At 45.2% G+C, this 27,860-nt stretch overlaps 1 protein-coding gene across 3 annotated transcripts; it reads left to right on the top strand.

Annotated features, from left to right (window-relative positions):
* Positions 1-36: 36 nt before the first annotated feature.
* On the top strand, positions 37-27,860 carry LOC105009253 (low-density lipoprotein receptor-related protein 2). 3 transcript variants are annotated; one of them, XM_029123665.2, is made up of 46 exons: positions 37-176; positions 403-522; positions 599-832; positions 1,850-1,963; positions 2,523-2,642; positions 2,764-2,889; positions 2,979-3,182; positions 3,534-3,702; positions 4,517-4,685; positions 4,772-4,994; positions 5,084-5,203; positions 5,287-5,505; positions 6,113-6,421; positions 6,528-6,743; positions 6,826-6,975; positions 7,060-7,326; positions 7,782-7,997; positions 8,265-8,465; positions 8,550-8,798; positions 9,396-9,569; positions 9,654-9,902; positions 10,500-10,673; positions 10,758-11,006; positions 11,604-11,777; positions 11,862-12,110; positions 12,708-12,881; positions 12,966-13,214; positions 13,812-13,985; positions 14,070-14,336; positions 14,485-14,697; positions 14,785-15,014; positions 16,504-16,633; positions 16,895-17,088; positions 19,487-19,670; positions 20,423-20,632; positions 20,804-20,987; positions 21,497-21,698; positions 21,880-22,044; positions 22,165-22,398; positions 22,482-23,028; positions 23,232-23,357; positions 25,291-25,398; positions 25,533-25,769; positions 26,922-27,249; positions 27,437-27,557; positions 27,729-27,860. In XM_029123665.2, exons 1-46 carry the CDS (start codon positions 95-97, stop codon positions 27,786-27,788), a joined length of 9,114 nt encoding a protein of 3,037 aa, XP_028979498.2. In that variant the 5' UTR covers positions 37-94; the 3' UTR covers positions 27,789-27,860. The 3 variants fall into 3 exon arrangements, with proteins under 3 accessions (XP_028979498.2, XP_028979497.2, XP_034151271.1); XM_029123664.2 differs by having other exon boundaries at positions 5,081-5,203; XM_034295380.1 differs by lacking the exon at positions 13,812-13,985 and having other exon boundaries at positions 5,081-5,203; positions 14,319-14,336.

Raw genomic sequence — 27,860 nt, 5'->3', positions numbered from 1 at the left:
TATTATGACCAATCAAAACACTGTGCTCTTCATTAGACTAATCAGAACATCGTGAGGCTAATTGCGCTGCATAAAGACCATACCTGTAAGGGTGATGCCGGTTGGTCCTAACGAGGTCGTCATGGAACTGGTGCAGTTCACATGTCTTCTGCTCACCAGCTTGACGTGTCTAACGGGTACGATTGTTTATATACTTGGAAATTATTTTCTTTGTACATCAGGTTATATTTGGCACTACTTGTTAGTTTATTTTGGAATGCAGGTTTTGGGCCGAGGTTTGGATTAAATAATGTTGTGTTGGAGGTTTGGGGAAGTACATTGGAAAATATAATATTGTAATGCAGTTTTGGTGTTTAACTAGTGTTGTGTTACAGTATTGGGATAACTAGTGTTGTGTTGCAGGTTTGGGACAGAAGTGTGGCGGTAAACTCTGGCAGTGTGATGATGGAACTTGTCTGCCTCTCTTCTGGCGTTGTGATGGGAGCGGAGACTGTCTGGATGGCTCTGATGAAATGGATTGTTGTATGCTAAATCTCTGTATTCTGTTAATATGCATACTATAGAAGGTTGATTTGTCTCATCTTTTCCCTGTCCTCAGCCTGTCCTAGGGGCTGGTTTGCTTGCCTGTCTGGGGTCCCTGACTGTGTGAGGGCCTCTGCAATGTGTGATGGGCAGCGACAGTGTATGGATGGGTCTGATGAGTTAAACTGCCCAGAGAACCAGGCCTGTCTGCTGGGGGACTGGAGGTGTAGGAATCACATCTGTATTCCAAAGGACCACTACTGCAATGGGGCAAATGACTGTGTAGACAACTCTGATGAGGAGACATGTGGTAAGACTGTTAGTCTACTTTACTGCAGGGCATATCATTGGGGGGGGTTGGAGGGCATGAACCTCCCAATATTACAGACAGGTCAGTGTGTGTCACCACCTTAAAGTGAAAATCCTGTTGCTTTACTGTCATACTTGTGTACAGCTGGCTACACATGGAGAATTAAATTATTGATCCCAGCATGATGCTCAGCAATGCTCAGCAGTAATTATGGACATAATCAAACAGTGGAGCATCAACATGATAGTTATAGTTATCATAATAAAATAAAAGTACAGACACAAAATGAGCAATTCAGTATACCTGGTCAGTTGGTGAGATCAGGTGTGATAATTTAGTGCTGTTTGCAGTACTAAAAGTATCAAAAGTATAGTATGGTGCATTATACCAGCTGTACCACTTGTAAATGATATTAACTCATTTAAAATATCTGACTGAATTAAAATGGAGGGATTGTCGAATTAATGAATGTGTGGGTGGGCTGGTGTCCTAATGAATGAATGTCTGGGTGGGTGGGTGCCCGCCTTAAGCAGCAGTGTTTGCTGCACATGCCGCCGCGCGGGTTCATATCCGCCGTGCGGGTTCATATCCGCTGTAGCTGCTTTGTTTAACACGATGTGCCCACCCGTTTTGACATGCACCTTTAATAAACCAGTCATGGTTAGCTGAAACCCTAAAAGTCTGTCTGGTCTGTAGATGTAGATGTGCAACACCATGGGTCTTTCTGTTCTCATCTTGCCCCGTTCATGCTAATTTTTGTTCAGTCATTTCTTGATGCAGCCCTGGCTTAATTATTTTGGACATAGTGTAGCATCACATGAAAATGTATCTGGCTGAAGGGAGGGTTATCCATTATCATCAGTTACACCAGGTACACTTAATTATAAATAACATGCTTAATCTCTTCTGGCTGCAATGAGGGTTTAAGCATAACGTAGACTACTGTGTTGGGGAGTGGTGGCAGGTTGGCCAGTGACCGAACTGAGATGCACAGATGTCTGTGTCTGTGTCTTCCAGGCCGCTGTGGGCTAGCTGCCTTGCAATGTCCTGAAGGGGTGTGTATTTCTGAAGATGAAAGGTGTGATGGAAAGCTGCAGTGCTCTGATGGCAGTGATGAACCCTTTACCTGTGGTATGAATATACTTGTCACCTTTAACTGCAACATTTTGTCTTTAACTTTCTACTGGTGCTAGGCAACTACTAACCCTGAACTTTAAACTTCAGTGACATAGTGGTCGGGAGCATTGGGTCACTGAATGGTTGGTTGCTGGCTCTAAGCTGACCAGGTGAAAAACACCGGTTCTGTCCCGAAGCAACTCTGGTTTTTGCTGTAAATAAGAAATTGACCTTAGCACGCTTGGCTAAATAATAGTAGATGTGTCTAGGAAGGTTAGGGAAACCCTGGTGTATACTTACTGACCTGTAATCCCTACCAATGATTTGGTATGGTTTGTTCTGCCCCAGGGATCGGCAACTAGATTCTGCTAATGACTCATTTTCTGAGGAGATGGTTATGATGAAAGTATGTAGAAAAGATCAGTGCAAAATGACAACTAAATTGCCCCTAAAGAGATTATTACTGATACAGATCATTCATTAAATGTTTAGCTCAGTTACTGATTTGGAAATAATTTTCAGTCTGCAGTATAATGTTTCCATGCTGCTTCATGGTTTTCTTTCTGCCTTCTAGGGAGGAGCTGTTCTGAGGAGAACGGTGGGTGTAGTCACTCCTGTGAGGATCGGCCCTGGGGTTCTCTCTGCTCTTGTCCCCCTGGGTGGAGCCTGTCTGCTCACGGAGATGTCTGTCAGGGTATGTGGTTTTGTTGGAGACTCCATCGTGAGCTGTTTCATTGTGTTCCTTGGAATAACTCTCAGCCTTTAAGTCAGTTGACCATTAATCTCTGAACTTTCCCATCCTTTCTGTGATACAGATGTGGATGAATGCTCTCATAATTTAAGTCCCTGCATGCATTTCTGCATCAACACACCCGGCTCCTTCTACTGCTACTGTCAAGGTGGATTTCAGCTTAAAGGAGACACTGACTGCTATGCTGAAGGTGCCGTTTCATCAAAGCAATAGTCCAATCATGTTGGCGTGTGTGGCCTGTTGGCGTGTGTAGCCTGTTAACATTTGATGATTTATCAGGAAATGATACTCGGCTTCTAACTGCAAGGAAGGGAACTATTGGGATTTTGAACCTGAAGACTCTGACATTTGAGGCGGTACAGAATGTGGCCTATGACCCTCTGGCATTGGCCTTTGACATGACCAGGAGCTCATTCTACTGGGCTGATGACCAAGGCAACATCTACAAGGCTAAGGATCAGCATAGCGGTATCCTTTATCCAGGTTCGTTTTAAGATCCTGTCACAAATGGTTTGTTCTAATAATGCTTGCACCTTCAGCCCCCCTCTTTCTTAGCACACCTGAAACTAATATCTAGTTGGATGAAAAGCTATTCAGTCATCTGGGGATGAATTTCCAGAAAGAGGCTTGTTGCCCCTGTAGTAACCCTAACCCTGTAGTAAGGGATGCAGAGTTCCTCAGTGGAGTCTGACTGGCGAATGAATCGTCTGATACGTGTGAAAGGGCCCTTCCTGATAATGTTACTGTAACATGGATATGTATCCACTCCTTAAACCATATTGACAAAGTGCTTATTAGGTCTAAAATTGTCTCATGACCCTTGTCTGCTTTCAGACCAGTATGGGGTTACAAGTCTAGCTTGTGACTGGCTGACAGGCCAGCTTTTCTGGACCAACCAGAAGACTCGGTCTATCTATGTGGGGGCATCTGATGGGAGTGGCTTTGCAACAGTCCTGGCCAAGAACCTTGACCCATTGGAGATGGTTCTTCTGCCCACTGAAAGGTTGGATAATGTTTGTTTTTGTATTCCAAATATGTTTGTTTGGACTTTTGATCAATGTTTAATTGGTTGGGGTGTAATGGTATTTTGATTTGTTGCTGTTTGGTGATTCTGGAGCTGGTGCTGTTTTATTCTTGCTTGACCTTTTTTTCCCCCATCTGAGAGCTCTTGCTAAATTAAAATCCTTCCTCTCTTAAGGGCTTGGAGATTGTCATACATGCATTTATATTGGCTCAAATTGATTATTGCACTATGTATTCTGGAATTTGTCACTCCTCATTATCATGCTTGCCGCTTGTCCAGAATGAGGCTGCTAGATTGACTGGTACCAGGAAGAGGGACATCCTTGATTTTGGCCTCTCGTCGTTAGTTACCAGTCAAATAAAGAATAGATTTTAAGGTGCTCTTACTTGTTTTTAAGGCATTACATGGATTGGCTCCACTGTATATATATGTCCTTAGGCTGTATCACTCCCAGGACCCTTAGATCATCCATTCAGTTCCTTTCAGCCGTTCCACAGTCTCAGATGAAAACAAAGGTGATCATGCCTTTTCGGTTGAGGCCCCTAGACTGTGGAATAAAATGCCCATTATTATCAGGTCATCCCCCACCTCAGAGACATTTGTTTAATCTTAAAACATATTTTTATTCCTTGATGTTCAAGTTCTTTTAGGGACATTTGTGCTTAACGGTCTTGTTTCTTGTTTTATTTGTTGTATGTTTTGATTGATTACCTAACTTTGTTCAGCATTGGTGTTTTAAAAAAATATGCTTTATAAATTGACTTGACTGTGTTAACAAATGTTCTCTTTACAGCTTGTTGTTTTGGATCAACCAAGGTCCAGGTGATAAAATGACTTTGGAGAGGTCTGGGATGGATGGTTTGAGGCAGGAGACTCTGGTGGTGATCACTGCACAATCGCCACATAGTCTGACCCTGGATGTGTCTGCTCGCAGACTGTACTGGATCAGTGATTTCAAAAAGGTTTGTCAAATACTCAATCTTTAACCAATTAGACAACTGCTATGGTTAATACATTACCTAGGTCTTAAATATGCTTACGTATTCAGTCCATAGAGACAGTGAAAGTGGACCGAAGTGGTCGCTACAGCTTTGGGGAGTTTTTCAAGGGGAGACCAGCTCACGGCCTGGCGGTGTTTGACAGATGGTTTTACTGGACTGATGCAAAGGGTCTGTGGCGCTCCATTCAGGGCCAAACCAATCAGAACACCTTTATTCAGAGGACACCACTTCCAGTCATTAAGGCATACCATGAACTACAGCAGCCAAAAGGTATATGGAACCATATCAACCATGAATGGGTATAACATGCCATTCCTGGTGGACCGTACCATATTTTATGTTTTTTATTTGTGAAGCAGGTTCATCAGCATGTGGGAAATCTGACTGCCAGCTCTGCTTGGCCTCCCTGGACCAGCCTGCTGGCTTCACCTGCACCTGTCCTGAGGACCGACTGCTTATGCCAGATGGCTCATGTGAATGTATGTTTATCACTAATTTAGTTAGTTCTCTATCTGCTACTTCTGGTACTGTTGATTGATTGACCTGTTCTTGAATCATGCAGATGCCCAGTTTGCTTATGCAACGTCCACGACACTCCACCTATTGGAGTTAAAAGGAAAAGAGCTGGTCAGGACATTGCTCCTGACTATCGATGATGAGATGGAGCTCTTTGATATTGACTGGAGGAGGGAGTGGTTCTACTGGGTCAACAGCACTGGTCATGTGACACGCAGAAGCCTCAGCACTGGCCAATCAGAGAATGTCCCCACTATTAAACCAGGTAGATATTAAACCATCTTGATAGTGTCACAAGGTACATGTGATGGAGACATAGGGTTGGATGCTTTATTAAAGGTTGCTCATTCAATTCCAGCTCTTTTGAGCATTTAAAAGAAAAGCGTTATGATGGTTAACTATGTCACTATGGTATTGCAAGTCAACTATTCCAAATGCCCAGTGGCGCTAGAACACTGAACCTGGTTGTTGTGAATTTCACCCCCTACGTTGTTAATATAATTACTCAGGATATAATTGTAGGATGCCCCCCACATGGCACAGCTTTTAAGTTGCTGCACAACTGTATTGGTGGGCTAGTTTTGTGCCCTGGTCACATGACAAGGGGTCCACTATAGGCCTGGGAAAACTAGCACAGCCATTGAATGTCATCTTCAACCCTTCTGTACCTAATGTGTAATGATGAGAAATAAAATGTGCAAATATACTAGTACTCTACTAGTACTCTGCTTTTGTCTTAAATCGGTCCTGGGGTCAAGGTAGGGGTCAGCGTCATGAGCTTACTCTGTAGCGGGGCAATTTAAAATATTAACCTTGTCTGGTCCCTTGCCTCTGTGTTCTGTGTATTGATATGCTGTCCTTCCCTCTTCTAGCCTGTGTAGTGACAGTAGACCAGAAGACAGGCCATCTGTACTGGCTATCATGTGATGAGGTCAATGTGGGTGTCACCGATATGGATGGTCATTATCCCAGGAGACTTTACCAGGCAGCAAGTGTGATCACAGATGTGTTCCTGGACTGGCAACGCGGGAGGCTTTACTGGTTGGAGGCAGGCCGTGTCCTCTGCATAAGACTGTCAGGGGGGAAGGCCAGAGATGTCCTGAATGTAGATGGAAGCATCACCGGGCGTATTGCTTTTGACCTGACATCCAACTCACTGCTCTGGAACGCAGAGGGGGAAGGTCTGTATCCCTGAAGTTCTGTCTTCTGAGGCTTTGTTTTGTGACCCTACATGTATGTTCTAGTGAGGTGGTTGTGTATGTCCTGCACCTAACGCTCTTCGTCTAGGTCTGATGGTAATGAGTCTGTTGAAGTCCAAGACGTACACTGCCAGTAGAGCGTGGAATGTTCCTGGTTCTGTCATGGCGGTTCGCTCTCCGCTCCTGGTGTCACTGTTTCATGATGTCCTCACCGTGTGGGACCGACGGGAAGGGAGACGTGTGAAAGATGTCCCTGTAGAACCAGGTGTTGTCGGGGTGATTGTGGCTCTGGTGAAGGTGAAAGGTCAGTACATGTGGACCAGTGGTTTCTTCTATGCGTCTTTAGATACAGGTTTCAAAATGAAATAAAATTGCTTCCAACACAGTGGATCCTGCCCTGCCAGCCTGTATGAGTCCGTCAGTGACGTGTCGAGGCTCCACCCTGTGCATCTCCCAAAGTCAGCTGTGTGATGGACAGAGAGACTGCCCTGATGGTTTTGATGAGGAGTTCTGCATCACTAAATGTCCTAATAGAGGTAAATGTATGAACTCTTTCTGATTCTAATATTTATTACCTCCTGTGGCCAGAGACCCCACCAACAATCCTTTGTGTCCTCCAGGGGAGTTCCGCTGTAAGGACAGGAGGAGGTGTATTGGGAGGGCTCTGGTTTGTGACGGTCGCTCTCACTGCCATGACGGCTCAGACGAGGTTGACTGTCCAACGATTGCTGCTCCACCATCCCAGGCAGCAGCCCTGAAGTGTCGTATGGGTTCTAGACTGTGTAAGGATGGGAGAGAGTGTGTCCTGCACAGCCATGTGTGTGATGGAGAGGTGGATTGTAAGGACGGCTCCGATGAACAGGACTGTGAGCTTCTTTGCAAAGCAGGTCAGAATCTCACCTTTTGATCTGTACAGTTTTAGTGGCCTATAGGTTCTATTAAATAGCCCATTGTTGTAGAAATGCCCTCAGCCCAGTTCCAGTATTCGCTGTTAAATCCTCAGCCCAGTTCCAGTCAGTGGCGTTGTTAGCGCTGGGCATCCGGAGCTGTAGCCCCAGATCTATTACGAATAACCCTGGATCTCAAACGGACCAAAAAAAAATAGCCCCTGATTGATTAGTCTATAATTCCGATCTCGCATTATCACAATGTAGACGTGTAGGCCGCTAGCGTGTACATTGAAATGTTCCACATGTACATTAAAAAGCCTGTACTTTCTGTCCCTGGGGGTGGGGGGGGTGGGCTAATCCTCGAATGTATTGTGATCTTAGCAATGGGTCTGGTTCCAGTATTTGTCTTTTAATCCTCAGCTCAGTTCTAGTATTCACCTTTTAATCCTCAGGTCAGTTCCAGTGTGCTCATGGGAAGAGGTGCATTGAGCAGCATCAGGTGTGTGATGGAAAGGCCCAGTGTCAGGACCGTTCTGATGAAATGGACTGCTTTGAGCCTTCCAAGAGCTGCAGCCATCGCTGTGACAACAACAGCCGTTGTATCCCAGAAAGCTTCCTCTGTGACGGAGAGAGGGATTGCGTGGATGGCTCCGACGAAGATGTCTGTGGTGAGATGTCTTCAGGATGGTTTGAACCTCTTCTGGGACCACCAGATGTTTTCCATACTTGTTGAAGTCCTAAGCTGACAAGCCTGGTTCACTCAAATAACAAGCCAATGACTAACTGAACCTGGTGTACCAAGTCAGGGCTGCATTACCTGTATAGGTGTGACAGTCACCAAGGACAGGGTTGTAGCAGGAAGGTTCTCTGAGTTGGGAAGTTATGAGAAATTAGGCAGTTAGAGTCCTTGGCTGTAACAACCTCTGACCTTTCAGGTTCTAATGGCCCCGCTCCAGTAACAAATGAAATGCCATCAAACCAGGCCCTCACCTCTGCCCGGCCAGCCTGTGTGAGTCCGTCAGTGACGTGTCGAGGCTCCACCCTGTGCATCTCCCAAAGTCAGCTGTGTGATGGACAGAGAGACTGCCCTGATGGTTTTGATGAGGAGTTCTGCATCACTAAATGTCCTAATAGAGGTAAATGTATGAACTCTTTCTGATTCTAATATTTATTACCTCCTGTGGCCAGAGACCCCACCAACAATCCTTTGTGTCCTCCAGGGGAGTTCCGCTGTAAGGACAGGAGGAGGTGTATTGGGAGGGCTCTGGTTTGTGACGGTCGCTCTCACTGCCATGACGGCTCAGACGAGGTTGACTGTCCAACGATGGCTGCTCCACCATCCCAGGCAGCAGCCCTGAAGTGTCGTATGGGTTCTAGACTGTGTAAGGATGGGAGAGAGTGTGTCCTGCACAGCCATGTGTGTGATGGAGAGGTGGATTGTAAGGACGGCTCCGATGAACAGGACTGTGGTGAGTCTTATGCAGGATGTCTTCTAAACACAGTAGCTGTCTGATGGGATGCAAAGGTTTTGTGAGTCCCAAAAATGGTGAGCCAGGCAAAATGGACCTCTTAGCTACTGACAGTTAAGCAAGATGGTCATGTCTAAATGTCTTTGGAATAAGGCTGTCTGGCTTGCATTAACTAGCACAGCAGCTGATCCAGAATGGCATGGCTAAGTAGCCTTCATAGGTCCAAGCTTTGGGCACATGGTTTGTCATATTAGCTAGTAAGGTATCATCATAAATTACAAGCAAGGTGAGAACCAGTGATGGGACAGATATCAAACAGTTCTATTAGGCAGCCATCTGCCGAATTGGCGACCAACTCTTCAGTAAAATGTAAGCTCCTGTGTGCAGCTTGGCTTCTCATTTTGTTTAGCCTTTAGCAGTGATTCAAATGTGAGCTCTCAGCTGGAGGTATTTAGAAAAAATTATTTCAATGTTGGCTGGAGAGCTGCTTATGCCTGCTCTAAATATCATTTATTGGAATGGTCCAGTTCTTTTGTTCACTTGGTGTCTTCGAGACCACATCGGGACGATAGTTACAATGCCATTTACTCTCTCTAGCTCCGTCGACACCTAGTCCAGATATTCCTCCTGCCCTGCCGGCATGTGTGAGTCCGTCAGTGATGTGTCGAGGCTCCACCCTGTGCATCTCCCAAAGTCAGCTGTGTGATGGACAGAGAGACTGCCCTGATGGTTTTGATGAGGAGTTCTGCATCACTAAATGTCCTAATAGAGGTAAATGTATGAACTCTTTCTGATTCTAATATTTATTACCTCCTGTGGCCAGAGACCCCACCAACAATCCTTTGTGTCCTCCAGGGGAGTTCCGCTGTAAGGACAGGAGGAGGTGTATTGGGAGGGCTCTGGTTTGTGACGGTCGCTCTCACTGCCATGACGGCTCAGACGAGGTTGACTGTCCAACGATGGCTGCTCCACCATCCCAGGCAGCAGCCCTGAAGTGTCGTATGGGTTCTAGACTGTGTAAGGATGGGAGAGAGTGTGTCCTGCACAGCCATGTGTGTGATGGAGAGGTGGATTGTAAGGACGGCTCCGATGAACAGGACTGTGGTGAGTCTTATGCAGGATGTCTTCTAAACACAGTAGCTGTCTGATGGGATGCAAAGGTTTTGTGAGTCCCAAAAATGGTGAGCCAGGCAAAATGGACCTCTTAGCTACTGACAGTTAAGCAAGATGGTCATGTCTAAATGTCTTTGGAATAAGGCTGTCTGGCTTGCATTAACTAGCACAGCAGCTGATCCAGAATGGCATGGCTAAGTAGCCTTCATAGGTCCAAGCTTTGGGCACATGGTTTGTCATATTAGCTAGTAAGGTATCATCATAAATTACAAGCAAGGTGAGAACCAGTGATGGGACAGATATCAAACAGTTCTATTAGGCGGCCATCTGCCGAATTGGCGACCAACTCTTCAGTAAAATGTAAGCTCCTGTGTGCAGCTTGGCTTCTCATTTTGTTTAGCCTTTAGCAGTGATTCAAATGTGAGCTCTCAGCTGGAGGTATTTAGAAAAAATTATTTCAATGTTGGCTGGAGAGCTGCTTATGCCTGCTCTAAATATCATTTATTGGAATGGTCCAGTTCTTTTGTTCACTTGGTGTCTTCGAGACCACATCGGGACGATAGTTACAATGCCATTTACTCTCTCTAGCTCCGTCGACACCTAGTCCAGATATTCCTCCTGCCCTGCCGACATGTGTGAGTCCGTCAGTGATGTGTCGAGGCTCCACCCTGTGCATCTCCCAAAGTCAGCTGTGTGATGGACAGAGAGACTGCCCTGATGGTTTTGATGAGGAGTTCTGCATCACTAAATGTCCTAATAGAGGTAAATGTATGAACTCTTTCTGATTCTAATATTTATTACCTCCTGTGGCCAGAGACCCCACCAACAATCCTTTGTGTCCTCCAGGGGAGTTCCGCTGTAAGGACAGGAGGAGGTGTATTGGGAGGGCTCTGGTTTGTGACGGTCGCTCTCACTGCCATGACGGCTCAGACGAGGTTGACTGTCCAACGATTGCTGCTCCACCATCCCAGGCAGCAGCCCTGAAGTGTCGTATGGGTTCTAGACTGTGTAAGGATGGGAGAGAGTGTGTCCTGCACAGCCATGTGTGTGATGGAGAGGTGGATTGTAAGGACGGCTCCGATGAACAGGACTGTGGTGAGTCTTATGCAGGATGTCTTCTAAACACAGTAGCTGTCTGATGGGATGCAAAGGTTTTGTGAGTCCCAAAAATGGTGAGCCAGGCAAAATGGACCTCTTAGCTACTGACAGTTAAGCAAGATGGTCATGTCTAAATGTCTTTGGAATAAGGCTGTCTGGCTTGCATTAACTAGCACAGCAGCTGATCCAGAATGGCATGGCTAAGTAGCCTTCATAGGTCCAAGCTTTGGGCACATGGTTTGTCATATTAGCTAGTAAGGTATCATCATAAATTACAAGCAAGGTGAGAACCAGTGATGGGACAGATATCAAACAGTTCTATTAGGCGGCCATCTGCCGAATTGGCGACCAACTCTTCAGTAAAATGTAAGCTCCTGTGTGCAGCTTGGCTTCTCATTTTGTTTAGCCTTTAGCAGTGATTCAAATGTGAGCTCTCAGCTGGAGGTATTTAGAAAAAATTATTTCAATGTTGGCTGGAGAGCTGCTTATGCCTGCTCTAAATATCATTTATTGGAATGGTCCAGTTCTTTTGTTCACTTGGTGTCTTCGAGACCACATCGGGACGATAGTTACAATGCCATTTACTCTCTCTAGCTCCGTCGACACCTAGTCCAGATATTCCTCCTGCCCTGCCGGCATGTGTGAGTCCGTCAGTGATGTGTCGAGGCTCCACCCTGTGCATCTCCCAAAGTCAGCTGTGTGATGGACAGAGAGACTGCCCTGATGGTTTTGATGAGGAGTTCTGCATCACTAAATGTCCTAATAGAGGTAAATGTATGAACTCTTTCTGATTCTAATATTTATTACCTCCTGTGGCCAGAGACCCCACCAACAATCCTTTGTGTCCTCCAGGGGAGTTCCGCTGTAAGGACAGGAGGAGGTGTATTGGGAGGGCTCTGGTTTGTGACGGTCGCTCTCACTGCCATGACGGCTCAGACGAGGTTGACTGTCCAACGATTGCTGCTCCACCATCCCAGGCAGCAGCCCTGAAGTGTCGTATGGGTTCTAGACTGTGTAAGGATGGGAGAGAGTGTGTCCTGCACAGCCATGTGTGTGATGGAGAGGTGGATTGTAAGGACGGCTCCGATGAACAGGACTGTGGTGAGTCTTATGCAGGATGTCTTCTAAACACAGTAGCTGTCTGATGGGATGCAAAGGTTTTGTGAGTCCCAAAAATGGTGAGCCAGGCAAAATGGACCTCTTAGCTACTGACAGTTAAGCAAGATGGTCATGTCTAAATGTCTTTGGAATAAGGCTGTCTGGCTTGCATTAACTAGCACAGCAGCTGATCCAGAATGGCATGGCTAAGTAGCCTTCATAGGTCCAAGCTTTGGGCACATGGTTTGTCATATTAGCTAGTAAGGTATCATCATAAATTACAAGCAAGGTGAGAACCAGTGATGGGACAGATATCAAACAGTTCTATTAGGCGGCCATCTGCCGAATTGGCGACCAACTCTTCAGTAAAATGTAAGCTCCTGTGTGCAGCTTGGCTTCTCATTTTGTTTAGCCTTTAGCAGTGATTCAAATGTGAGCTCTCAGCTGGAGGTATTTAGAAAAAATTATTTCAATGTTGGCTGGAGAGCTGCTTATGCCTGCTCTAAATATCATTTATTGGAATGGTCCAGTTCTTTTGTTCACTTGGTGTCTTCGAGACCACATCGGGACGATAGTTACAATGCCATTTACTCTCTCTAGCTCCGTCGACACCTAGTCCAGATATTCCTCCTGCCCTGCCGGCATGTGTGAGTCCGTCAGTGACGTGTCGAGGCTCCACCCTGTGCATCTCCCAAAGTCAGCTGTGTGATGGACAGAAAGACTGTCCTGATGGTTTTGATGAGGAGTTCTGCATCACTAAATGTCCTAATAGAGGTAAATGTATGAACTCTTTCTGATTCTAATATTTATTACCTCCTGTGGCCAGAGACCCCACCAACAATCCTTTGTGTCCTCCAGGGGAGTTCCGCTGTAAGGACAGGAGGAGGTGTATTGGGAGGGCTCTGGTTTGTGACGGTCGCTCTCACTGCCATGACGGCTCAGACGAGGTTGACTGTCCAACGATGGCTGCTCCACCATCCCAGGCAGCAGCCCTGAAGTGTCGTATGGGTTCTAGACTGTGTAAGGATGGGAGAGAGTGTGTCCTGCACAGCCATGTGTGTGATGGAGAGGTGGATTGTAAGGACGGCTCCGATGAACAGGACTGTGGTGAGTCTTATGCAGGATGTCTTCTAAACACAGTAGCTGTCTGATGGGATGCAAAGGTTTTGTGAGTCCCAAAAATGGTGAGCCAGGCAAAATGGACCTCTTAGCTACTGACAGTTAAGCAAGATGGTCATGTCTAAATGTCTTTGGAATAAGGCTGTCTGGCTTGCATTAACTAGCACAGCAGCTGATCTAGAATGGCATGGCTAAGTAGCCTTCATAGGTCCAAGCTTTGGGCACATGGTTTGTCATATTAGCTAGTAAGGTATCATCATAAATTACAAGCAAGGTGAGAACCAGTGATGGGACAGATATCAAACAGTTCTATTAGGCGGCCATCTGCCGAATTGGCGACCAACTCTTCAGTAAAATGTAAGCTCCTGTGTGCAGCTTGGCTTCTCATTTTGTTTAGCCTTTAGCAGTGATTCAAATGTGAGCTCTCAGCTGGAGGTATTTAGAAAAAATTATTTCAATGTTGGCTGGAGAGCTGCTTATGCCTGCTCTAAATATCATTTATTGGAATGGTCCAGTTCTTTTGTTCACTTGGTGTCTTCGAGACCACATCGGGACGATAGTTACAATGCCATTTACTCTCTCTAGCTCCGTCGACACCTAGTCCAGATATTCCTCCTGCCCTGCCGGCATGTGTGAGTCCGTCAGTGACGTGTCGAGGCTCCACCCTGTGCATCTCCCAAAGTCAGCTGTGTGATGGACAGAGAGACTGCCCTGATGGTTTTGATGAGGAGTTCTGCATCACTAAATGTCCTAATAGAGGTAAATGTATGAACTCTTTCTGATTCTAATATTTATTACCTCCTGTGGCCAGAGACCCCACCAACAATCCTTTGTGTCCTCCAGGGGAGTTCCGCTGTAAGGACAGGAGGAGGTGTATTGGGAGGGCTCTGGTTTGTGACGGTCGCTCTCACTGCCATGACGGCTCAGACGAGGTTGACTGTCCAACGATTGCTGCTCCACCATCCCAGGCAGCAGCCCTGAAGTGTCGTATGGGTTCTAGACTGTGTAAGGATGGGAGAGAGTGTGTCCTGCACAGCCATGTGTGTGATGGAGAGGTGGATTGTAAGGACGGCTCCGATGAACAGGACTGTGAGCTTCTTTGCAAAGCAGGTCAGAATCTCACCTTTTGATCTGTACAGTTTTAGTGGCCTATAGGTTCTATTAAATAGCCCATTGTTGTAGAAATTCCCCCAGCTCAGTTCCCGTATTTGACGTTTAATCCTCAGGTCAGTTCTAGTATTCACCTTTTAATCCTCAGGGCAGTTCCAGTGTGCTCATGGGAAGAGGTGCATTGAGCAGCATCAGGTGTGTGATGGAAAGGCCCAGTGTCAGGACCGTTCTGATGAAATGGACTGCTTTGAGCCTTCCAAGAGCTGCAGCCATCGCTGTGACAACAGCCGTTGTATCCCAGAAAGCTTCCTCTGTGACGGAGAGAGGGATTGTGTCGACGGCTCCGATGAAGAGAATTGTGGTTTGTGGCATCAGTGACGTTCCTCTTGTAATGTATCTGCATAGTTTTCATGACCTCTTCTCTCCATGACCTCTTGCCCTCTCCCAGCTCTAGAGCCATGTGATAGTCACCAGTATGGGTGCAGCAGTGGCCAGTGTGTTTCTGAGGCTCTTCGTTGTGATGGCTACGTTGACTGTAAAGACGGTTCTGATGAGAAGGGCTGTTCCATGCCCCCCCACTGTCCAGCGGGCCTCCGCTGCCCACACAGCCACCAGTGTCTAGTGGAGGACTGGCTGTGTGATGGGGAAGATGACTGCCCAGATGGCTCAGATGAGAATGTGAGGCGCCCCTGTAATCCTTCAGTTAAATATTATGTCTTTATGCATTATTGTGCACCTGGAAAAACATTGTCAATCACAGGTAATATATGAAAATACCACTGTCACAGCCAACATTTTCAAATAGATTTCAATTGTATTTTAGGATATTTGTTTCTTGTACAAAATGTTTACATCTGAGTACTATTCCTGACATTGAGGGGCCAACCGCATTAGTCTGGAAGACGAAGCACGTTGGAAGGCTTAGACGAGGCTGGAAGGGTGGGGCTTGGTGGCTGGAAGGGTGGGGCTTGGTGGCTGGAAGGGTGGGGCTTGGTGGCTGGAAGGGTGGGGCCATTATCAGACAGCCCCTTTAATGTGAGCAAGAGGTGATCTGCAGAAGTTCTCACAAACCCATCACCTGTTTTTTAAATGGGTAGGTCGACCAAAACTTAACAGAAGCCTTTTACTGTGTTTTATGCCTATTGTCAGGAGCCCTAACCCAGGGAATTTCTTTGTTTTGCTGAGTGTAATCTTATGATAGTCAGTGCCTGAACCTTAAAGAAATCTATAACAAAGCCAATGGTTCACACACTTCTTTCTTCTCCATTGTCATTTCAAAATTTTTAACAAATTAAGTAATTCTGTTTTGTCTTGGTAAATGTTCCCTCCAATAGCGTTGTGGAATCTGAGCATTAACAATTACAATGTGAATGTACGTATCATTGTAGGTGAATGTGCCTAAATGAGAACAACAGAAACTTCTCTGTTTAGATTATCTCTCTGTAGGTTGCTATGTAGAAATGCCCTTAATGTATAGGCTAGCTGGTAACCAACATTACAGTGAGAAGATAATGGAATTTTCACTGAATGACATCTAGGCTGCAATTTCCCAATAAACGTGAGCAAACTTCTTCGATTTGATACGGGTTCTACATTATTTGACCACTATACGGAACCGCCGATTTATTACAGCATATAGCTTTTTACTGGAAATCCTTTATGCACTGCCTTTTCCATTGACCCTGATGTTTATTTCAGTATCTAGATGATTGGCCCACACACCCCAGTCCATTCTGGCTCAAATGTGGAGTGAACACCTCTTTCACATTGACTGGTCAAGTCTTGATTTGAATGGTTCAGATTCAGTCCGGTACAGATGTTTGGACTGAATCCCACTAAAGGTAGCCATGTATAGCTGGTCCAGACTGGGTGTTTGTGGCCAGCAGTGTCTGTTTGGAGGGTCAGTAATCGACTATGGTTGGCCTTTTGCACTTTACCTTGTGTTGGCTTGAGTTCCTGAGAACAATCGAGGTAGAAGACCTGGAGTGTTTCTTCTGGTTTGTCATGATTCTGGTCCGGACTTCAGTGGAAGTCTTCTTTCTGACCGTTCTATTCAGTTTGAACCCAATCTCATTTCTGGGTCAGCAACAGCTCTTCCTGATTTGATGTATGTAGATGTTGCTTATTGTTCCCATATTTACCATAAAGTGGTTCTTTGTGCTTTCAGAAGTGTGTGTCGTCTCCAGTGAAGTGTGGGGAGTTCCAGTGGAGCTGTGTCTCCAAGCACCAGTGTGTCCCTTCCATCTGGAGGTGTGATGGACAGATTGACTGTGTTGACCACAGTGACGAGGAGGGATGTGAGTTATCATTTGATGGTCTGTTGTCTAGGTCACAGGTGTCAATTCCAGGCAGTGTTTGGGGTTTCTTCATACCTTGCACATGATTGATTCATGACCTTGACTGATTAGGAATACATATTACCTGGTAGTCTAGGACTTGGATTCGAACTGTAAGGAGAAAACCAGAAAACACTGGGCCTTTGAGTGACGCCACTTTTAGGTGGTCAGGTGACATTGTGTCTGCTGTAGGTGATCTGGTGACTTGTTTTGTCTTCCTAGGTGGTCTGGTAAGGTGTGCCAGCAATCTGTACCAGTGTGGCAGTGGGGAGTGTCTGGACCGGTTTCTGGTGTGTAATCACATCACCAACTGTCCTGATAGTTCTGATGAAGGGCCTGGCTGTTCCACCAACAACTGCTCCAGCCCTGGGTCCCCCAGCTGTGACCAGCATTGTGTCAGCACCCCATATGGACCCGTTAGTACACCTTAAACCAGCATTGTCAGCACCCTGTATAGACCAGTTATACAGGGTGCTGACCTCAAACCACACACGCTAATCAGGCATTGTTTGTGTTGTCTTCATGTTGATGGGGAGGCAACAGCAAAACTAAAGTACCCAAAATGTGTGATGCTATGAGAACACATTTGTGTTGAATTTGGCTTGAAACAAGGTACTAGAAGTGGCCTCATTAACCTCAGTCTGTAGTGTGCTAAAATTCAACAAACATACATAATGAACTGGTACCTATATGCTGTAGTATATAGGGTTGTCTCTGATTTAAGAGTTTCACTATTCTGTGGGCTAATCAACTAGTGAAAATCCAAGGTCTGTTTTGTTTCTGTTAATTAATACACTATGCATTTAAAGTGCTTCAAGCCATTTTCAAAGTTTGTTCTGGTGTACTTTGAATAGTTTGCAACTTTTTAGTCAGTCATGGTAATTACTAAGTAGGCATAGCCAATAATACTTTACACATTCTGGTTTGAGATAGCTTAAACATTAAGTTGGTTTGATTCAACAGTTCAAAAGATTTTGGGTCAATTACCACAAATTACACTACAATAGTTTCATTTATAGATCCAATATAATTTAGTTAGTATAGCCATAAAGCTTAACAGTTGGTGTAATTTCTTGATTATCTAATAAGCATTACCAATGTTTAAATGATATCCCTGTGGCTCACATTTAAAAACCTGTGCACATTTCCAATGCTAATTTACAAATGAAAATATTTGTATCAAATCTGAATGAACGAAAGTTTGGATAGTCTGCACATATGAATGTTGGTCCGCAGTTGGAGTTGATTCTGCTGATCTGCAGGCCGGTTATGATTTATATTTGGATGCGTAACTGCTTGCTTGGCTAAACCAAACAGAGTTGTATTGTACATCAATTTATTTTTATTGCCATAAAGCTTTCATTGCCCCAATTCATCTAGGTCTACCTAACTATCGTATGAGTGAATGTTGATGAAGCTGTGATGCTGAATCTGGCACAGACTTCAGGTGTTTATTTTGGTTCTTTTGATGGAGGCAAGTTGACAGCCTACATTTAGATGTCAATCAAGGAGGCTTTCCTCTGTAGTTGAGGCTTGATCTTCTCCATCAGTAAATGGTTGAGTGCCTGACTGACTGCCCCTTGTTAAATTGCGTAGTGATTATAGATGTGGATTACGGAACAACAGGTACCACGTTCGTCTCCCATTACAGTCAAAACACATTATACCTTAGGACAGAAACATTGATGGCTACAACCTTGTGTAGTTACGTTATAGGAAGCCTCTAATTTACCGTTTCTGGCGGATATTAGGATTTGTTCAGGATAGACACTTCGCTGGCTACACGATTCTCATCTTCTAACTTGACAAAAAGTCGGTTATTACCTACAGCTCCGGAAGAAATTAAGAGACCACTGCACCTTTTTCTTTCCTTTACAAAAAAGTTGACAAGGAATGTTTTGAGTGAAGAACAGAAGTGTTCATTTTGCAGTGGTCTCTTAATTTTAACCCTTCTGTTCCTCACTCAATCTTCCTTTTCAGGAAAAGGTGCAGTGGTCTATAAATTATTTTCAGGGCTGTATATTGTTATTGTTTCAATGCCATTCACGAATGGCTAATAAGCTGTTAAAACGGCCAGTGGCAAAAGCCATACAGTTCATAGATGTCATTTTTGGTAGAGGTAAACTTAACAAGAAACGTCACTCAGATTAACACCATGCTTAATGGTGTCTAACGAAATATTCAAACTGCGTGATGTTACTGCATAGTGGTTCAAGACATAACCTCTCTCGTGGGAGACCCGGGTTTGCGTCCAGGGAGTGCAACTATCATTTTTATTGCGGGCTGGCCGAACTAGGCTTGCCAAGTTTCTTGTTCATACCTGGTAACAACCCTCATGATACTCACTGTGATTTTTTGAAATTACCTATTAATACAAGCCAAGCAGCACAGCCTGGCCAGTAAAATTAATCATATTCTAGATATTCAGAAAACCTGTTCAAATATTTGTTCTGCTCTTGGTCTTATACAATATAACTATATTCAATTTCTATAGCTTGTCTTGTGCACTAAGTAATCTAGTCTCTGAACGATATGACCATGAGGCAACGCAGTTAAGGGCCCGCCGCGTCATTACCTGAGACGGGCGGGAACCAGTTGTTGGATGCAGTTGCACAATTCCAAAAAAATTTGAGCAAAAGACTAAATGAACTAGTGGGATGAGCAGGGTTCACCTAGTGGAGTCAACTTATATAATCTGTCTACAAAGTATCAGGTTTGCTTGTCTGAGGCTGCAATACAGATGTCCTGTTTGGGGAACTATGGTTCAGGGGTCAGTACCACAGCTTAACCCTTCAGAGGTACTGTCTTCTACAGAGGTGCAGCTGTGTGGCAGGTTTCCGCCTCCAAGCCGACGGTCTGTCCTGTGCAGATGTTGATGAGTGTCGGGTCCAACCACCGTTCTGCAGTCACTCCTGCCTCAACACGCATGGCTCCTTCTATTGTAGCTGTCACCGTGGATACTTGCTGGACCCAGATGGCCACAGCTGCAAGACCCCAGGTACTCAGGCCTTGTTTTGACTAATGGCTCCAACATGGTTAGTTCACTACTGCTGAGTCAAGCAGCTGATTTTGTCGCACATGCTATAACTATCGAACACCACAACAGACAGTACAAGACCTAGAATCTAATCATGCTATATTTATTGAACACCACAGCCAACAGTGCAAGACCTAGAATCTAAGCATGCTGTAACTTCTAAATGATTAATCTGACATGGATAATAATACCCACTGATTCCATGGTGTTGAGAAACAGAACCCAAAACCCTTGTCACTGTCCAAATAGTTCGGGTGTTTAGTGTGTAGATTTTCACATACTGATATGACCTTTGCACACTACCATCTGGCGTAGGATTGGACAATGTGTATCACCTACCACTGACCTTTTGGTGGATGATTCTTTGTCCAAGGAATAGGAAATGCTGAAAATAGGCATAAAAAGGCTACTTTTAATATTAAACATGAAGCAAATAAGTTGTGTAGTATTTTTCATATTTGCCATGTAGACTGATTTTGGTTTGCTTATTGAATGATAGAACTATGTCTGTTAATAAACAATGTTTCCATGACAATTTGAATGGGTTGTTCCTAACAATTGTTTTCTGTCAACTGTGTACTACTTCATGTCATTGTCCAATCCAAAACCCAATTAAACTGACATTTTCTTTTCCTGAATTTTTCCTTCAGTACAGAAATTTGATTTTAACATCTTCCGGTGTTTGCCAGTATTAACCTATTAACTGCCTGCAGAGGAGCCCCTGCTGCTGGCGTCTGTGCAGAATGAGCTGCTGGTTATGGGGCTGCGTACCTCCAGTCTCTCTGTGCTCTCCATCAATGAGAGACCTGTATTCTGTGTGGATTATGACTGGACAGACCAGAGGGTCTACTGGGCCAGTCTGGGGGAGGACAGCATTAAGTGGACCTCCATCAACACCATGGGAACAGGCACCCTGCTCAAAGGTCAGCAAATGACCAGTATTTACTGATCCTGTTAGGTTAGGACATATGTTTAGGGCACATGTTCTGGGGTTTAAGGTCAGTCCCCAGGTCTTAACTATGGTCAGTTAGTACCAAGTCTTAGGTCAGCCATACTGTCTCATAAAAGTGCTAATGGCATACTCCTGTGTCTAGGTGTGAAGCCTGATGCTATTGCAGTTGACTGGATTGGCAGGAACCTTTACTGGCTGGATGGGCTGGCTGGTCAGGTTCTAGCTGTGGGGCTGTGCCCCACTACTGTGATGCATCAGAACTATATTGTGGTTCTGGATGAACACCTGGATCAGCCTCACTCGCTTCTGCTGCTGCCACACAAAGGGTGTGTCTTTGTCCCGTTTATGGAATTCTGATTCAAATGTTGCAATAATATGCTTTTGACCAAGTTGAGTGGGGTGGGGGAGGACCAAGTTAAGCAGGGCTTGTCTCATTTCAATCTGGGGGTGGTGGGGGACTGAGTGGGGTGGGGTGGGGGACCAAGTTAAGCAGGGCTTGTCTCATTCCAATCTGGGGGTGGTGGGGGACCAAGTTGAGTGGGGTGGGGTGGGGGGGCAAGTTAAGCAGGGCTTGTCTCATTCCACTCTGGGGGAGGCCCAAGTTAAGCAGGGCTTGTCTCTTTTTACCCTGGGGGGGACCAAGTTAAGCAGGGCTTGTCTCATTGCACTATAGTGACTCCTTGTGGTTGGTCGGTACATGATAACTGGGTGTTTTATTTTTTTGTCTGGCTGAGTTTTCTGGTGGGAATTTCCTGGTTGAACGTGCGGTGTGATGAGCAGAACACTGTGCCATGTAAGGGTACAGTGCTGACATAATCATGGTTCTCTCTTCCAGGGTGATGTTCTGGTCAGAGGTCGGTAGTGACCCTGAGATTGAGCGCTCTGGGATGGATGGCTCTGAGAGGAAGGTGGTGGTGAGTCATGGTCTCAGTCGTCCTGTCAGTCTCTCTGACGATCCTCTAACTGATCGCATCTACTGGGCTGATGAGAAACTCCAGTGCATTGGCTCTGCAACGCTGGATGGACACAACGTCAGGGTAACACTAAGATACCCTGCAGATAACATGGATAACTGAACTAGTTATAAAGTACCTGTCAAAATAATTATGTGGGTTAATGTCCACACTTTTGACTGGTACTGTAGAGTAAATATGGATTACTGTTCTGAACTAGTTAAGGCATTGAGACTAAACATACATTGTGGATTGTTTACCAAAGTTTCTGCAGCTATCAGAGATGCCCAGCCCCTTCTCTTTGACAGTCTTCAATGACATGTTCTACTGGTCTGACACCAAGAGAAGGACTATTCAAGTAGCCTCCAAGAACACTGGCAAGAACCGTAAGGTTTTACTGAAAAGACCTGGACAGCCTTTTGGCCTGCGGGTAAGGTTGTTTTTGTCTTGGTCCAATTTCTACGAGTTTTGAACCTTATTAAAGGTACGAGTCATGTTTTGTTTGTCCCTGTCTCCTCTCATAGTCTCTGTCCTCTTGTCTTGTCTGTAGATGATGCACCCCCTCAGACAGGCTAATGTGTCCAGCCCCTGTGAGAAGCTACGGTGTTCTAATCTTTGTCTCTTGGCTCCGGAAGTGCCTACACGACAGGGGGCTGGTGCCTTGGGGCTCAATGCGGTGTGTCGATGCCCAGCAGGTCTTATCCTGGCTGGGGACGGCCGTACGTGCTCCCCCCCTGTAGACAGCACCTTCCTCCTACTCCTTTCTCCTACTGTTGTCACACAGGTCAGTAATGTTGGTCAGACTTTCACCTATTTACTGTTGGTCAGACTCATGAATGTAGATGAATCTCCCCTCCATCTTTGCAGATATACCTGAAGACCATGCATGCTGGGATGGGGTTGAAGCACTGGCCAGAACATCGTGAGCTGTTGCTACCAGGGATGAAACAGGCCTCAGGGCTGGACGTGGCTCTTCAGGACAGCATGTTTTACATAGCTGATGCTGCCCAGGGCTCAGTGGACCTGATGAAGCAGAATGGCTCAGTTTTGACCCTGAACAGCAGAGTCCTTAATCTCCAGGAGGACCTGGTGACGGCGCTGGCAGTGGACTGGCTCACTCTGAACCTGTACTGGAGCAGCAGCAAACAGCCGGACCTCTATGTCACCAGCCGGCAGCAGCACACTGTAGCGTTGCTCCAAACTGGCCTCCATGGCACTACCTCCATTGCCCTGCACCCCCCCTCTGGACGCCTTTGCTTCACAGCTTTTGCTCAGGTGAATGGCAGGAACCTGCCACAGGTGAACTGTGCCTTCATGGATGGACGCAGTCAGATGCAGCTCTGGAGGAAAGCTGTGATTCCAACCTCGCTGATATTCTCCAACAAGGGCACTCAGCTGTACTGGGCTGACATAGGTGAGATTATAAACTGTATTGGGCGGACATAGGTGATTTATAAAATGTACTGGGCTGACATGTAGTCATTGGTCATGAGTTTAACCAGTACATGACAGAAGGCATAGATATAAAACCTTTACTAGGCAGCTCAGTATTGCTTATGTGTAGTACCTCATTAGATCTCCCTAGGCCTGCGATCCTAAGTAAGTGTTTTGTTGCAGGTGCTGGAGTGATTGGCTCAGTGTTTCTGGATGGTTCCGGATACCAACAGTTTAAAGCTGGTCCAGGCCTCCTTATATCCTTCACTCAAGCTGAGAATATACTCCTGTGGAGCACCCAGGACAATGGTATTTAAATGACACCCCTAACCCGGGACAATGGTATTTAAATGACACCCCTAACCCGGGACAATGGTATTTAAATGACACCCCTAACCCGGGACAATGGTATTTAAATGACACCCCTAACCCGGGACAATGGTATTTAAATGACACCCCTAACCCGGGACAATGGTATTTAAATGACACCCCTAACCCGGGACAATGGTATTTAAATGACACCCCTAACCCGGGACAATGGTATTTAAATGACACCCCTAACCCGGGACAATGGTATTTAAATGACACCCCTAACCCGGGACAATGGTATTTAAATGACACCCCTAACCCGGGACAATGGTATTTAAATGACACCCCTAACCCGGGACAATGGTATTTAAATGACACCCCTAACCCGGGACAATGGTATTTAAATGACACCCCTAACCCGGGACAATGGTATTTAAATGACACCCCTAACCCGGGACAATGGTATTTAAATGACACCCCTAACCCGGGACAATGGTATTTAAATGCCTGGCAATGTGGTTGGATTGATTTCCTGCCTGTTGGGCCCTGTCCGGGGCCTCCCCCGGGTAGGGCCACAGTGTCACCGGACCTCCCCCCGTCTCAGTTCCAAGGTGTTACGCTGCTATATTATTGTGCTGGGGGATATGAGGGATGTACTACTAACTTTTCTCAGTTTCCTCCAGTTTAAAATTTTAGAAGGAGATGAGGTCCTGGTCCACACCTGCGGAGTACCTGGTTTGGGGGGCCTGTTGCTGTCCCTGTCCTTGTCCACCTGGTCATACTTCTGACCTAGTCTAAAATCGAATAGACTCTGGATTTAGCCCAGAGAAATGTATTTATTATTCCAATTGGACTCTTAATATCTCACCCGGCACAGCCAGAAGAGGACTGGTCACCCTTCTGAGCCTGGGTCCTCTCTAGGTTTCTTCCTAAAATTCGACCTTAGGGAGTTTTTCCTAGCCACTGAAATTCAACACTACTGTTGTTTGCTCCTTGGGGGGTTTAAGGCCGGGTGTCTCTGTAAAGCACTTTGTGACAACTGCTGTTGTAAAAAGGGCTTTATAAATAAATTTGATTGATTTGATTGATTGATTGATCATGAATATTGCGATATCAATATTCATTTCAATTTCCTTAAATGTATGTAAAAACTGGCATTTTGCATTTGCCTTAATTGCACGTCTATACATCCCACTTAACACACCCTTAAACTTGTTTTCTGCCCTCTTGTATTTACACATCTGGTTAGAATTTAACTACATTTTGTTGCACTGTACTTGTACTGTTCAGTGACAGTTGACTCTAATCCAGGGGTGTAGAATTAGGGGGGGCAGGGCCGTTTGACCCACCCTCCCATATTACATGACCCTTTTCTGTCCTTTTTCTTTCGCTCCTCTGACTCGTTTCTCTCCACTCACATGCTGCATGCACCACGTCACATGGTATGCTCCATAGGGTTTGTTTGTGTAGTGGACCCGTTCACACACACAAGCATGTGAAAGGGCAACATGGTATAGCATGTATATAGTGAATTCAAGCAGGCTCGAAATCGGGATAAAAAAGCTAAGCCAACGGACATAGGCCTTTGACTTTCTTGTGGGATTGTATTTGTCTGAGAACCTTGTGTATTCAAACGGTGTCGCCCTGAGTCTCTGCTAAATTGCAGATAAATGAGTGGATCCAAATTGAATCTTTGTACCAATATATGTTTCAAGAAATGCACATTGCGCTCTGCTTTGTTATGATACCCTGAGTTCTGCTGTTGGTTTTATTTATTAAACATAGTTGAGTAACATTGTTCAGTAACTGTAGAAACAGCACTCTAAGCACTTGTCATCCACTGACTTTCCAGTCTAGTTAGCAAGGGTTAGGATCAAGGTGTCAATAGCTTTCTGTGAATTGCTGGATTGCAAAAAAACATTGTGTCCTGTAGATGTGACAAGACTCTGGTTCAGTGATGGTGATCAGCCCAAGCAGCTGTGGTTTGAAGTGAAGACCAACATAGTGGCCATCCGGGCTTACGGCAAATCTAGTCAGAAAGGTAAGTCTCGCCACCACTGGCTAGTGAAGAGACCATCTGTTTCTCTGACATGGAACATCAGCAATTCTGCTGATTATTTTACCTTGTTCAAATAACTGCGCACTGTCAGTACTCCTGTCCTGTCTCTGTCCTAGGAACCAATGGTTGCTCAGAGAGGAATGGTGGCTGCAGTCAGCTGTGTCTTGTCCACCCAGGGGGGTGGAGCTGTAAATGTGGGCGTGGTTTCCAGACTTTAAATACCACAGCATGCAGCCAATCCCTTCAGTGCCCTGAGGGCAGCAGGGCCTGTAATGATGGCAGCAGGTGCCTCCCACTGACAAAGTTCTGTAACCAGCTGTTCGACTGCTTTGACCAATCAGACGAGATCAACTGTGAGTCTAATCTGAATGTAATTAAAATGCAGCAAAGAGACTTTCCATAGAAAAACATTGACGACTTCCCTGAGCTGTTCCCATAAATGGTCAATTATCGTTTCTTTAAAGGACAATTAAGAGGCTGAATTGATAATTAAACTTCTTAGGGCACTTTCATAAGGCACATGTATTTCACCCAGAAATATCAAACTATATTACCTTAATTTAAATCTATTGATACAGGGAATCACACTTCCAATTAATCTTTTGCCATTGAGCCCTGTATGAAGGTAATAAAACAAAAAGACATCAATTGGAAACAAACTATCACAAATTAAACTAAAACTGTAATTTCTGATTCTTTCGGCTATGCATAACATACCCCTCCCTCAAGAAATGGCCAAGGGACCAAAAGTTCAAGTACAGTTCACATACATGCATACTTTCTACCTAGTTTTACTTGTCAAATTGGGTGCTTTGGGGAACCAATTAATATTACTGCTCTCAACATACTGCAGACTATTTATTTTTGGATGGACTTAAGGGGTAATTCCAACAAAACATTTTACACTGAATGAAATATAAATGCTATAATTGCCATTATTCCATCCAAAATAATGGACAGTTTATCAGGATACAGTTAATAGACTTTGTCCAAAGACCCTTGATGCAGCGTTGTCATTCATACTGGGAAGCTGCCTGTCACTGGCCCAGGTCTCACCTCAGAGCTGCCTGTCACTGGCCCAGGTCTCACCTCAGAGCTGCCTGTCACTGGCCCAGGTCTCTCACCTCAGAGCTGCCTGTCACTGGCCCAGGTCTCTCACCTCAGAGCTGCCTGTCACTGGCCCAGGTCTCTCACCTCAGAGCTACCTGCTTGCTCATCGAACTCTAAACTGATTTTCTTTTTCCCATAATTTCCAGTCTAGCCTGCCACTTCCTTACTAGGGTTTAAAATACTAATCACTTAGCTTTAATTATCCTAATACACATGTATTAAGCAAAAACTGCCTTACCCCACAAGTCTACATTAGCAAGAAAACTTGGCTGCTTTGTATGCTCACAAGGCCCTCAGCCTAGCTGCATTGTATCAGTTGGTGATTGGGTATACCGTGGGGTAAAGATGTGGGAGAGGATTTGTTTGTAACATTTAACTGCCTGTTGTCCATCCAGGTGGTTTTAGAGAGAAGCCCCAAAATGGCCATCATGGTAGACCTTCAGCTTCAACTCCCCGTGGCCCCGATTGGTCAGCAAATTCTCCCTCCAGGGGTGATGGGTGGTCAGAGGTGCAGTTGTTGGACCCGAAGTCATGTGATGTCCAACAGTGTAACGGACATGGGAAATGTGTGACAGTGGGCAGAGTGACCACCTGCCAATGCACCCTGGGATACCAAGGGGAGTTCTGTGAGGAGGGGCCAGTTGGCAGTAATGCCCCCCTCATTCTGGGCATCCTCAGTCTCATTGGTGGAGTGCTGATGGCAGTGTTCTTCATCAGGAAGAGGTATGTTAACATGACAGAAGATTGACATTTTTAAGTACAGTTTGGAATGGCTGCCTTATGTACATTCACCACTGGCCCTACTGTTTAGATCCAGTGATAAAATTACCACTGGCCCTGCTGTTTAGGTCTGCAGAGTGATATGATATAATGTGTTTAGAGTGATACTAACTCTGACCCAACTGTTTAGAATCAGAGCTGCATCACAATGTCAGGCTACAGACAAAGAGACTCTTATGACCAAGATGGATGAACGGACAATCTATGCAGAGTGCTTCAACAACGATCTGTATGATCCAGATCCTGACATGGTAATTATTTCTGAAGACTTTTTGGAGTTCAGTGTTTGGTTTTGTTTAACATTCCTTTAAAGGTTGTGCTTTAGTTGCGAGCCAGTTTAGTGAAGTCAAAAAGCTGTGCCATACTTTCTTTCCAGTCTTCAAGAAATGCACAATAGTCAATTAAAACAAATTTTCTTTTAGGAATTGAACTCTTCTGCTGATGGGAAATCAACATCTGTAAATGTCAAGTCGTCATTGTAGTTTCTACTCTGAAATAAAACATTGAATCCATGATAAACCTTTATCTGAAATAAAGAATGTAATCCATGATAA

This window comes from Esox lucius, chromosome 11 (genome assembly GCF_011004845.1).
Source record: "Esox lucius isolate fEsoLuc1 chromosome 11, fEsoLuc1.pri, whole genome shotgun sequence".
NCBI classification, from domain to species: domain Eukaryota; kingdom Metazoa; phylum Chordata; class Actinopteri; order Esociformes; family Esocidae; genus Esox; species Esox lucius.
Note: the sequence above shows the minus strand (reverse complement) of the source record. Positions and strands in the feature narration are given on the sequence as shown.

Coding starts and splice junctions, on each gene's coding strand:
- LOC105009253 (XM_029123664.2), top strand. CDS start 95: ATGCCGGTTGGTCCTAACGAGGTCGTCATGGAACTGGTGCAGTTCACA. Junction 2,643..2,763: donor TCACGGAGATGTCTGTCAGG/GTATGTGGTTTT, acceptor TCTGTGATACAG/ATGTGGATGAATGCTCTCAT. Junction 8,799..9,395: donor CTCCGATGAACAGGACTGTG/GTGAGTCTTATG, acceptor TACTCTCTCTAG/CTCCGTCGACACCTAGTCCA.